The 12,500-nt window shown below is 46.5% G+C and overlaps 2 protein-coding genes across 4 annotated transcripts in view; one reads left to right on the forward strand and one right to left on the reverse strand.

Annotated features, from left to right (window-relative positions):
• The window catches only part of phf21b (PHD finger protein 21B), a gene marked incomplete at its 5' end in the record, with an annotated part of 73,317 nt that extends 64,612 nt beyond the window's left edge, over positions 1–8,705 (forward strand). Inside the window, 9 exons of the mRNA XM_079735484.1 lie at positions 1,440–1,565; positions 2,690–2,741; positions 3,009–3,085; positions 3,516–3,567; positions 4,223–4,245; positions 5,475–5,633; positions 6,522–6,588; positions 6,759–6,862; positions 7,796–8,705. Of these exons, the coding sequence (XP_079591610.1) occupies positions 1,440–1,565; positions 2,690–2,741; positions 3,009–3,085; positions 3,516–3,567; positions 4,223–4,245; positions 5,475–5,633; positions 6,522–6,588; positions 6,759–6,862; positions 7,796–8,137 (1,002 nt within the window). The 3' untranslated portion in view covers positions 8,138–8,705. The remainder of the gene's footprint in view (positions 1–1,439; positions 1,566–2,689; positions 2,742–3,008; positions 3,086–3,515; positions 3,568–4,222; positions 4,246–5,474; positions 5,634–6,521; positions 6,589–6,758; positions 6,863–7,795) is intronic.
• A 3,599-nt stretch (positions 8,706–12,304) lies between these two features.
• The window catches only part of LOC307075015 (rho GTPase-activating protein 8-like), a 35,928-nt gene continuing 35,732 nt past the window's right edge, over positions 12,305–12,500 (reverse strand). For all 3 annotated transcript variants that reach the window (XM_079735496.1, XM_079735495.1, XM_079735494.1), the window contains one exon: positions 12,305–12,500. This exon is cut by the window's right edge and continues 567 nt beyond it. The gene's annotated coding sequence lies outside the window, so the exon portion shown is untranslated.

Raw genomic sequence — 12,500 nt, forward strand, 5'->3', positions numbered from 1 at the left:
GGCTAGTAGTCAACCGTTGGCTAGTAATCAACCGTTGGCTAGTAGTCAACCGTTGGCTAGTAGTCAACCGTTGGCTAGTAGTCAACCGTTTGCTAGTAGTCAACCGTTGGCTATTAGTCAACCGTTGGCGAGTAGTCAACCGTTGGCTAGTGGTCAACCGTTGGCTAGTGGTCAACCGTTGGCTAGTAGTCAACCGTTGGCTAACGGTCAACCGTTGGCTAGTAGTCAACCGTTGGCTAGTAGTCAACCGTTGGCTAGTAGTCAACCGTTGGCTAATGGTCAACCGTTGGCTAGTAGTCAACCGTTGGCTAGTAGTCAACCGTTGGCTAGTAGTCAACCGTTGGCTAATGGTCAACCGTTGGCTAGTAGTCAACCGTTGGCTAGTAGTCAACCGTTGGCTAGTAGTCAACCGTTGGCTAGTAGTCAACCGTTGGCTAATGGTCAACCGTTGGCTAGTAGTCAACCGTTGGCTAGTAGTCAACCGTTGGCTAGTAGTCAACCGTTGGCTAGTAGTCAACCGTTGGCTAGTAGTCAACCGTTGGCTAGTAGTCAACCGTTGGCTATTACACTGTTAGGAACACGGACCAAAAGGCAAAAAGACGAGACCCACCTGCCCTGAGCTTTGCTAACTATCTTTAAGAATGTGGTCCTTTTCTCGCTCTGGGCTTTTCTTCTGAATGTATTTCTTCTAGTTAGTGAGGTCTGTGTTACTGTAATGTGTGTTTTTGTCAAATGTTAAACTGTAGATGTGTATGGACAATTTGTTCAAATGCAATCACCCCCCTAGAAACCTCACCTACAGCCCCAAGTCAACAACAACAACATCAACAGCTACCTAGCATATCATTAACACAAATGTGAATTATTCAAAATGGTAAAACCTTTCTAACACATATCATCTGTGTGTGTGTGTGTCCATGTGTTTTTGCGTGCCTGTGTGTGGGTGTGTGTGTGTGTGTGCCCGCGTCCTTGTGTGTGTGTGTGTGCCCGTGTGTGTGTGTGCGCATGTGTGTGCCCGTATCCTTGTGTGTGTGTGTGTGTTTGTGTGTGTGTGTGTTCATGCGTGTGTGTATGTGTGTGCGTGTGCCTGTGTCCTTGTGTGTGTGTGTGTGTGTGTTTGTGTGTGTGTGTTTTCATGCGTGTGTGTGTGCGCATGTGTGTGCCCGTGTCCTTGTGTGTGTGTGTGTGTGTGTGTTCATGTATGTGTGTGCGTGTGCCCGTGCCCGTGTGTGTGTGTTTGTGTGTGTGTTCATGCGTGTGTGTGTGTGTGTGTGCCCGTGTCCTTCTGTGTGTGTGTGTGTGTGTGTGTATGTGTGTGCGTGTGCCCGTGTCCGTGTGTGTGTGTTTGTGTGTGTGTTCATGCGTGTGTGTGTGTGTGTGTGTGTGTGTGCGTGTGCCCGTGTCCTTCTGTGTGTGTGTGGTCTGTTCTGCTGGCCCAGGTCATAATCCTCCAGCCCCAGGCCCCCAGCCCCTCCCCACGGGCCCAGGCCAGCACACCATCCCTGGGAGGCAGCCCGGCCCAGTCGCCCCCCACCGCCCCCAAGAAGGACGAAGAAGACCCAGAGGTGAGGAGGAGGTCGCCGTATTGATCTCTGTGGGATGAGGACGCTCTCTCAATACTGACCCCCCCCCCAACCAGGATCAGAACCCCTGAACCGGTTTAGTCCAGTTTATGATCAGCGTCGACCATCGCTCAACAAAGACGGGCAACGACCGTAACTCTTGATTAAGAGACAAACACAATCACCGCTAGACTATCCTGAACCCAGATTGAATTTAATTTAATTCATTTAATTGATGGGCTTTATCTGACATTATTTTGTGATCTCAAGCTGCCGTGAATCAGCTGTTCAATAGGTTGTATAACAGAACCGTTGATCTATTTTTGTGTTTCTACATTTTTCTAATCGTATTCTAGACCAGTATTACAAGTGGTTTGGTTGAATCATGACCCATTTACTGTGGGATACGTAACAGATAGCGAGACTCCTGCCAACACACAGCCTTTCCCAAGATCCCTCAACAACATTCTCTCTGTTCCTCCCAAAAACAAGACAAGACTTAACAAACCCAACTGGAAACGTCCGGTTTCGTGTGAACAGCGAAAGCGGGGTTTCCGCCATTTTGTCCATCAAATCAACCGACCAATGTTCCCAACCGCCAAGTCTCTCGTTCGTGCTGGTTTATTCTGGTCGAACGCGACCCCGGAATCAGCGTGGATGTTTATCTCGTCAACGCTGATCTGATCTCGGTTAACTGATCCAATTATTCCGACTGATAATCCCAGATAATCTCCGAGCCCACCCCGATGATGTCATGTTTATCCCCTGGATAGTCAGACCCCTACACCCTCCATGCTTGCGAAAGCTGTGTGTGGTAAACATCCCTCTATTAATAAACACACAGACACAAAGACAGACGGACATATTGCTAAACTAAACTTTTTTTTTTTTTTCTAAGATCCCTTAGTTAAATCTACTCCTATTGCAAATAGTGTTGCTTGTCTCCACCAAAAAAAACGTTTCTTCTTTCAAGTTTTTGATGGTTGATACTGTTGCTTTTTTCGCATTGCGAGTTCAGTTCCACTGAACAATCCTCTATGTGATGTTTGTGTGTGACCAATAAAGCGGATGGATCTTGAATCAAACACGCCTGTTGTTAATGCTACTGTGGTCCTCGTCTGTTGCAGAAAATTGCCTTCATGGTTGCCCTAGGCCTGGTCACCACGGACTACTTGGAAGGTCAGCCTTTGTTGTGGTCGTTGTTTATTGATTTGTTTTAAGTAAATGTTAAAAAACCTGCAACTTTTTTGTTTCTTTGCATTCCTGTAATACTTTAAAACAACTCAAACAAACAATTTGGAAAAAGGGAATGTAAACATATATTTTCTTGTGTTTAGGCTTTTCATGTGTTTAAATTGTATTTTTTTTTCACAAATTATGCAAAAAATGTGGTATACGTTGTCCGTGCTGTTACTAACATGTCATAACTTGGTGGCTGTGATGCAGAGCTCCAGACCAAGAGACAGGAGAGGAAGAGGCGGAGCACTGCCAACCCAGCGTACAGCGGCCTGTTTGAGCCCGAGGTGAGAGAGCCTCTTTGAGCAACTGTTGGGACCAAGATGGCCGACAGAACAGAGAACCTCTCCTGAGCAGCAGTTGGGACCAAGATGGCCGACAGAACCGCAATGTCATTCCAACTGTCTGTCTGGATGGAATTTTATGATATGAATCTAGAAAATAATTCTTCGCAAAGTTGACGTTATACTTCCTCTGGGGAAAGAAAACGCAGTGCTGCATTTTGGGATAATAAGTACATTTTATTTAAATTTATTTGCAACTTATTCATAACCGTAGGTCTGTATCGTACTTTTCGGAGCCCATTTTAAACAATGTTTTATTCAACACTCATCTGTTTCGGAACTGAATCACTAAGCTCTGACTCTTGCAAAATGGACGTTTTTAATATTCTGACTGGTCTAACTTTTTCCAATTCTTTGCTCTTTGGCCTGACAGCGCAAACGACTTGCATCAAACTACCTGAACAACCCCCTTTTCATGTCACAAGGTAACGCAAAAACCCTCACACACACACATACACACACACAAACACATACGCATACAAATACACGCATACACACACAAACGCACACACACACACACACACACACACACACATACGCATACAAGTACACATATACACACACACAAACGCACACACACACACACACGTACCTACACACTCACGCATTAACATACTCACACATGCACACACACACATACACACTTTCATACACACGCACACATACACACTCACACATACACACACACATACATACGCATACAAGTACACATAAACACATACTCAAACTCACGCATACACACATTCATACACATACACGCAAAGAAAGAGAACCATCTCTTGAGGAACAGACTCCCACCGATCGGGGAGGCCTTTTGGTCGTTCTCTCCAAGCCTCTTCCATTTGATCGTTGCTTCCTCATTGCATCGTTGCCTCGGATGCATTCCAATTCTGCTGCAGTCCCGAAACCCGTGTGAATAACATGCACGTGCTCTGTGTGAGCTGAACCCCTTTCTGCAGCGCATGCATGGCTTTACCGCTCCACCCCCACCCTCCACTACCCCCACCCTGTGTCTGCCCCCCCAATCCCCCGCCCCAGCAGTCTTACTAACCTGTGCTGTGCTTCCCATCCACACGCTAGACACAGAGGAGCTCTGCTGGAAGGTACGTACCCCACCCCTGATGACTGGACGAGTGTGTGTGTGTGTGTGTATGTGTGTGTGTGAAGGCAGCTGTACGTGTGGGTGTGCGTCTGTGTGGGTCACTGCATCTGTGTGTATGTGTATCTGTGTGTGTGTGTAGGTTTATATGTGTGTGTGTTGGTGCATGTGTGTCTAGGCAGGTCTATCTGTGTGTGTGCATCTGTGTGTCACCCACACCCAAAGATAAACCCAAAGTAGGTTTATCTTTGTCTGTGCCTCTGGGTGAGTGCACCTGTGTGGGTGGGTGTGTTTGTTTTTGTGTGTTGTGTGATCTGCCGTCTTATTTATGTCATTTCCACAGCCAGAGCGGGTAGTTCCTTTGTATGTAGTATATAAACTTCATGTACTATATGAAGTATATTTTATATAGTTGATCAAGTATAGATAGACAGACTGATAGATCAATAGTTAGTTAGAGAGTGTTAGGCTGTTCAATAGTTAGATAGATGGAATAGATTCCAATGGATAGAAATGAAAGTGAATAAAAGATGTGTAAATAGTTTGACTCCAACCAACCTCGGCTCCAAACTTCCCAGACGCCCTGGTTAACTCACCTTGTAGGAACACGCAGCTGCCGCTCCCAGGAGCTCTGCCAGTCCAGAGCGCAGGTACCCGGCATCGCTCGGCCCTCCCTCTGCCAGCGGGCGAGCTGAGATCTGCCCTGAACACTCCCTGGCTCTCGGCCCTCTTACACGCCTGCTCTCTCAGGCTCTAACCGACCGACAAGAGAGATAAGGACTGTAATGAAAGCCCCCACACTGGAGAATCCCACTGCGTATACCAGTATGGACTCTGAGAGCCACAGTGTTGGTCTACGATATTATAGTTAGGGGTGTTGGGGATGGATGAGTTTGCCAATTGGGGCCGACGGCTTTGAATCTACCTTTAATAATGGCTTCCTCCCGTCGCCTCTGAGTTAGTTATGGAAAGGTGGGTGTGATGGGCAGTGTGGAAGGCATGGCTGTAGCAGCAATAGCTGTACTATAGAGTTAGAAAGAGAAAACTAACGAAAGAAAGAGAATGAAAGAAAGAAATATAAAATGAAAGAAAACATATGAAGGAAGGAAGAAAAAGTACAAAAGAATGAAAGAAAGAAAGGAAGAAAGCAACAAAGAAAACATCAAACGAAAGAAAACTTCAAGATAACCGGTTGCCATTTTGTTTGTTGTTGTTTTGTTTTTGTTTTTGAAGGAGGACTTGGAGCACGACGAGCACTGCGCCGTCTGCAAGGAGGAGGGTGAGCTCCAGCCCTGTCACAACTGCACCCGCGCCTACCACCCGGACTGCCTGCAGCCCCCCCTCAAAACCCCCCCGCGGGCTGCCTGGTACTGCCCCAAGTGCCAGAAGAAGGTACGAACGCCCACACGGGCGACGGTCGCTCAATCTGACGCGCTTAACGACGACGATGTTATTCATACAGCACTTCCTATCCCTAGGCGTCTCAGAGTGAGACGGCTAATCCCAAACTGCTCCTTAATAATATGTGTCTCGGCTCTGTGCTGAGTGAACAGAACCAGTATGCTGGGTGACTACGTTAATGTCCCCCTGCTAAGGGAATGAGTTACACTCGCTGCTCTAAGAAGGGAGACGGTTCAGAGCTCCACTTGCGTAGCGACGACTCCTGGCTCCGTTTAAACCAGACGTAGTCCTAGTCGTAGTTCTAGTCTCTCACGTAACAAGGGCGGCATATGGCTCAGGAGGTTGAGCGGGTTGGCTGGTAACCGGAAGGTTGCTAGTTCAATCCCCGGCTCCTCCTAGACTGTCGAGGTGTCCCTGAGTGAGACGCCTCACCCTCGCTTCTCCCGACGCGCTGGCTGTCGCCTCGCGTGGCTGACACCGCCGCCGGTGTGTGCATGTTGTACGTCCTGGCACTTGTACATTGCACTTATTCAAGGTACTTAATTGTGTAGCATTTACAGTAGCTGCTATCGTTGCTTTACACGTGGAATGGGTTAGCCTAGCGATTGTAATACTTGCACTTGGTTTTATGAACATCTTTACTGTACCGACAGCGATATATTGTTTCACTTCTTATGACAAATGTACTTATTGTAACAAATGCACTTATTGTAAGTCGCTTTGGATAAAAGCGTCTGCTAAATGCCCTAAATGTAAATGTAATGTGTTCATGAATGTTTGGCGGTATTGAGCGCTTTGAGTGGCCACTGCTCATAGAGTATATAAATGCGGTATAAATGCAGTCCATTCACCGTTTAACACCGCCCTCGCTCCCTGCAGGTTCTGAACAAGGAGAACATGTCCTGGCCACAGAACTTTGTCCAGTCCTACGTGACACACAAGACAGGTGAGGATTCGCCCTCTGGCTTATGTCCTATTATCGTCTGGATAAAAAGTGCATCAGGCGTTGCCAGCCCCACTCGGCCTTCCCTGGTGTACTGACGGACGGCTTATGCTCTCGTGTTTGTGTCTGTGGATTGTTTGCGTCCCCCCCCCTGCGTGTGATTGGACGAGCAGTGAGGCAGGAGGAGAAGAGGAGGCTGCTGAGGAGGAACACGGAGCTGAAGAAGGAGTGCGCTCACCTTGAGGAGCAGGACAAGATGCTGAACAAGTCTCTGGAGGTGAGGAGGAGAGCCGTGGCTGAGACGTAGCTCATGATGCACCCCCCCTCTCTCCCGCCCTAATGCCCCGACCACTCCCTAATCATTTTTGGAAGTAAAACGTTTAAAAAAGAGTGCTTAATCCTGATTGGGTAAGATTAAGTTGCCCTCTTTGTTGATATGTTTTAAGGGGCTTTTGGACTTTTATGGAGAGGGGAGGGAGGAGAGGAGAGGGGAGAGGGGGGTGAGGAGAGGGACAGGAGAGGGAGGAGAGGGGAGAGAGAGAGGAGAGGGAGGAGAGGGGAGAGAGAGAGGAGAGAGGGAGGTGAGGAGAGGGGAGAGGAGAGAGGGAGGAGAGGGGAGAGGAGAGGGGAGAGAGAGAGGAGAGGGAGGAGAGGAGAGAGGAGAGGGGAGAGGGAGAGGAGAGAGGGAGGTGAGGGGAGAGGGAGAGGGGAGGGAGGAGAGGGGAGAGAGAGAGGAGAGGGAGGAGAGGGGAGAGAGAGAGAGGAGAGGACAGGGGAGAGGGAGGAGAGAGAGAGGAGAGGAGAGAGGGGGAGAGGGAGGAGGGGAGAGAGAGGGAGGAGAGAGGAGAGGAGAGGGGAGAGAGTGAATGGGGAGAGAGAGGGAGGAGGAGAGGAGAGAGGGGGAGAGGGAGGAGGGGAGAGAGAGGAGAGGGAAGGGGAGAGGGAGAGGAGAGGGAGGAGAGGAGAGGGGAGAGAGTGAATGGGGAGAGAGAGGGAGTAGAGGGGAGAGAGAGAGGGGAGGAGGAGAGGAGATATAGGAGTTGAGGAGGAGAGGAAAGGACATGTAGAGTAGGAACACAGGCCGGAATCAAACCTGGTTCCTTACGGCGGTTCATCGACTCGCGGTGTCGACCCGCCACCGTTCACCCTCATCACGCAGAGCTCCGGCTCACCGTTCACCCTCATCACCCTGCCCCTCTCCCCGCTGCAGCAGTGCATGGACGTGCGGGAGCGCCTGCTGGGCCAGCAGCGCAGCACCCAGTCCTCCCTGGAGCGGGTCAAGGCCCTGATCCGCCTCATCCAGCGGGACCAGGTCCTCCAGGTCACCATGACCGCCACCACCACCGCCAAGGCCCCCCTGCTCTCGCTGCCCTGGATCAAGCCAGCCAGCGCCACCAGCACCACCACCAGCACCACCAGCAGCGGCGGCACCGCCGCCGCCAACGCCGCCATCACCCTGGGCCCGGCCACCACCACCGCCATCGCCTCGATCCCCGTCGGACCCTCGGCGCTGCTCCAGAGGGGCCAGCCCCAGGCCCAGGGCAACAACTAGGGCGTGGAGCTGCCCGCTAGCTAGCGCGTAGCCGCCGCCGCAACGAGCTAGCTAGGGAGTAGCCTTGACGAGTGAGCTAGCTAGCTAGCTAGGAGATTAACCGCAGCAGCCAACAGCAGCATTGGCTCGTTGGTTAGCAGCCGCGACTGCTAGCTGGTTAGAAGCAGCAACAGCTAGCTGGTTAGCAGAAGCTACGGCTAGCTGTTTAGCCGCAGCAACGGCTAGCTAGCTAGCTAGCAGCAGCAAAAGCAGACACGTGCAGCCGTCTCTGGTCTCAGCCAAATGCCGAGGGGAAAGATGTTTTCTTTCTTTTTCTAACACATAAGAGATACCATCGTTGCCACCGAATAATACCGACCCATTTTTTCATCTTCAGAAGTGTCATGGATTAAAACAAAAAAGCAACAAGATAACTTTTAACAAAAGAGAGCCTATATCCTCCACTCAGTCCATGATATAGTATTTTTTGAACCCAACACCTACAGTGCTTACGAGATTTCTTTTTTTAATTATTTATTTTCTATTTATTAACGTTCTTGGCCTTAATGTATTTATTACAAGAATTTAAGATTTACCACGCTGCCACAGGAAGTTGTGGACAAAGTATTTCGCCGCAGCCCAAATATATTTCCTCTTACAAAAGAAAAACGACGAGAAAAAAAAACGACGAGAAAAAGAGAAAAAAAAAAGAGAAAAAAACAAACACACAGGTATAATTATTGTTCTACGTATAGTGAGAGAGAACATTAGAGTAGACGTAGTCACGGAAACGCAACGGTGGGAGCGTTGGAGGAGGGAGGAGGGGGACTGTACATTGACATTGGCGAGGTGGGACTCCTGAGGACGGTGTCTGCCATAATAATTCAGGTGTATGAGGTATCTGTGTGTGGGGGGGAGTTGAGTGGGAGGGGTAGGGTTGGGTGTTTTTGTTGTGTATGTACTGCAAAAATGCATACGAGCCTTCTAAACAAAACAAAAAAACAGAGGATACCTTCTTTTTTTTTTCCAGTATTAATAGAGTTAAAAAAGTCAGAGTCAAAAAAGTATTTAAGATAAACTAAAAAGAAATTAGCATTTGTAGTGGAGATTTTAGTATTTTCATGCCAATGCCTGTTGATACATATAAGTTGGGAGTATTTGGAGGATGGGGGAGCGGGGGTCATTGTGTACATATGTTGTATTATTCTGATTACTACTACTACTACTACTACTACTACAACTGCAGGTCTTTCTGTCGTTCAGATTTACTGGATTCACACATTTTTCCTGACGTATTCACGCCTTCCTTTTCCTTCGCCATTGCACTCCAATAACGGGACATTTCCACAGATCAACCCAGTTGTTTTCTTTCTTTCTTTCATTTCTTTTTTTACCAGTATAGAACATATGCCAAAAAAGAAAAGAAAACCATTCATTTTTGTACTGGGAGTGTGGGGGGCAGGGGGGGTGATCATGACTAGGAACTTTTTGTATTTGTATAGTTATTTTATTCCCTGCCTATTTTATATTTTATGCTTTTGACGCTTTGGAAAAAAACAATTGTGTTGCAATATTTTTCTTCTTCAACAAATTGACATTTCATAGAGGAGGGAGGCCCTGTCTAATTCACATTCAAGTCAGACTAATGAACACTGCCTCGATGAGACACAACTAGTTTTAGAGCGATGGCAACACGAAGCACGGAGAAAGGTGTCAACTGATTTTTTTTGGGTGGGGGCGTCTCGGCCAGGGGCAGGGGGGGGGGGGTGGTGTCAGTGGACCTAGTCAATTGAAGGTAGTTTGTTCTTGAGATTGATGGCTTGTTGTTGAGCCTGTCTGTTTTTCCGACAGGAGGGCTGCCGTCATGATTGATTTGTAGGAGTCCTTACCGCAGAGCTTGTCTTCCTACCGGTCCGTTAAATGGGCTTTTAAGTTTTTTACTTTTTTGATTTTTTACTTTCACTTTCGCTTTCGTTTTTATTATTCTTTTTCACTTTATATCATGCTCTTATCAAAACCAGTGGCAGGATCCCACTTTGCAACGTGAAAAAAAATGCACAAACATTTTCCAATATCATTGTTTTTATTACCTTTTGCATTCTTTTTCCCAAAAAGGAAAGACAATTTACGTACCTTATTATCATCGACATTGGACTGAACATTACTTGGGCTAGGGGGAACAGTTTAAAGACAGTAAGCCCCAAACATTGAATTCTTGGTGAGCTGTACTTGTAAGAGAAAGTGTAGCTTCTCTCAGTCATATCAACATTACTTGTGTTTGGTGTCTAAAAAAATGATTCTTCAAAGTGCTCAAAAGATCAAAGCTGTTACAGGGGAGGAGTCAAGAGTTTCCATCATGGGGGGAGAAAATTCACCGTAGAACACTTTAATTTACCTGCATACTCACACGAACAACAACAGTAGAAGGTCCACATATCACTGGACAGCTGGTGTGAGGCAGTTGATTGGCAATGAAAGGAGTTCAACTTCTGTGTTCATTTCCTCCTTGTACTGCAAAATGGTGTTCAGGGACATTTTTGCCAGTGTTTTCTTATATTTCATTCCTGTGTAAAAGTTCATTCTTTGTTTGAGGTGCAACGCCCACTTTGTTGTCAAAGCAATACGACGCTTTCTCCTCCAATTTCCTGTTACTTTTCCTGGTTGCAAAAATGGTTTATTATGGTTCTGCCTTGATGTGAAATAACTTTCCCTTTACCTGAAAGGTGAAACGGTACTTAGGAAGGACATGGATGCTTAAAAACTGTTATGTTTTTATTTTGTTGACGTACATGAGCTCTGGCTAATACAGTGAGCACTGTTGACCCCACAACCCCTGAACCCCCCCTCCGAACAAATGCACAGATTCTGCCCGCGTCAGACCTTAACCACCATTTGAGCATAATATCAATAACGTCATAGCCATGCATCAATATGCTATTATGTTTGCCTTGATAGCTTAAAAAAAAAGGGATATATCATGGAGATCTTTTGTAGAGGATAGGGGATTCGAGTCCACCGCCAAGTCATTTTGAGTTGTCACTGCCACAGAGACATGCAATTTTTTTGTTGTTATTTTTGGGGGTTCCCTCCGGGATCGCGAACAGTCCAACAAAACCTAAACAAACACCAATACGAAAGGCAAGAATGTAAACACTTTTGATGCATATCGCACAGACCTGCAAGAGCTGTGTAAAATCCAGGAGACGCAAGAATTTCGAACCATAATAACTACTACTAGTAATTATAATTAAAGGGAACCTATTTTACCGCCAGGTTTTGATGTCGATTTGCCATTACCCATCATGCCTCGGTGTACACGCCCACGTGTCCACAGCACATCTGCCGGTAAAATAGTGGCCCTTTAATAAAACAGAATCGGCTTCCTATCGGAAGGATTATTTGAAAGGTGGTCATATCAAACACTCCCTTGCGCATGCCCTCCCCCCCTCCATCAGACATTCACCACCACTCCATCAGAATCTTCTCCGGGAGAAACTGTGCAGTGCTTACCGCAAGACAGATCTATTTTTAAATACACGGAACGACAACACAAAACATTTGAACAAAAAAAAGAATCGAAAACATTTTTATATTCTTTTATCAAGGAACAACAACAAAAGGCACGCTGATGTGGACGAAATAAGAAGAAGGGCAAAAAACATTGGGGATTTTCTATTGTTTTGCGTTCGGTTATGCATTCTGAAGACTGTAATGTTGAGTTTTTTATTTTTATGAAGCCATGACGAGCTGGTTGCCAGGGAACAATGTAAAAGACAACACAAAGATTTCCTAGCTTGGAAGAGAAACTCGTGTTTGTTGAAGAAGTAGTTGTCTTTATTTTCGTTGTCAAGGAGACCGTCCAGTGGATAGGATGTCTAGGAAAAAGGTGTTTGTCTTAAATATGCCAATGTAGTTTTTATTTTTTTCCTTTTATGATGCATTGAAAAAATAACATTGTTGGAAGTTGGTAAATGGTAAAGAGTAGTCTCACTTTTTTGTACCGAGTTCTTATGAAAAATGGAATCATTAATAAACAAATGTTAAGAACAAAAACTGTTTGTTGTTGCCGCTTGTTTCTGGTTGTAACGTTACAATGTGACACAAGTTCGGAAACGTCAACGGGATACCAGTGTAGTCATGGCGACGCACATCACCAGGGACCTTGCTGATAATAAAAGTGCTTATATGTGTAGTAACAAACCCTCACTTTTTAATACATTTGTAAAAGAGAAACAATGCAAAATCATATAACACATTGTCAACATGTGTCATTGAAACATTTAAAAATTACGGAATAATAGCAATTATGTTACAACACGTCGTTTTAGATACATATTATACCACCAGGTGAGAGTGTGACTAGCCTAACAAGCCGTTTCGAAAA

This window comes from Pollachius pollachius (genome assembly GCF_949987615.1).
Source record: "Pollachius pollachius genome assembly, chromosome: 4".
Taxonomy (NCBI): domain Eukaryota; kingdom Metazoa; phylum Chordata; class Actinopteri; order Gadiformes; family Gadidae; genus Pollachius; species Pollachius pollachius.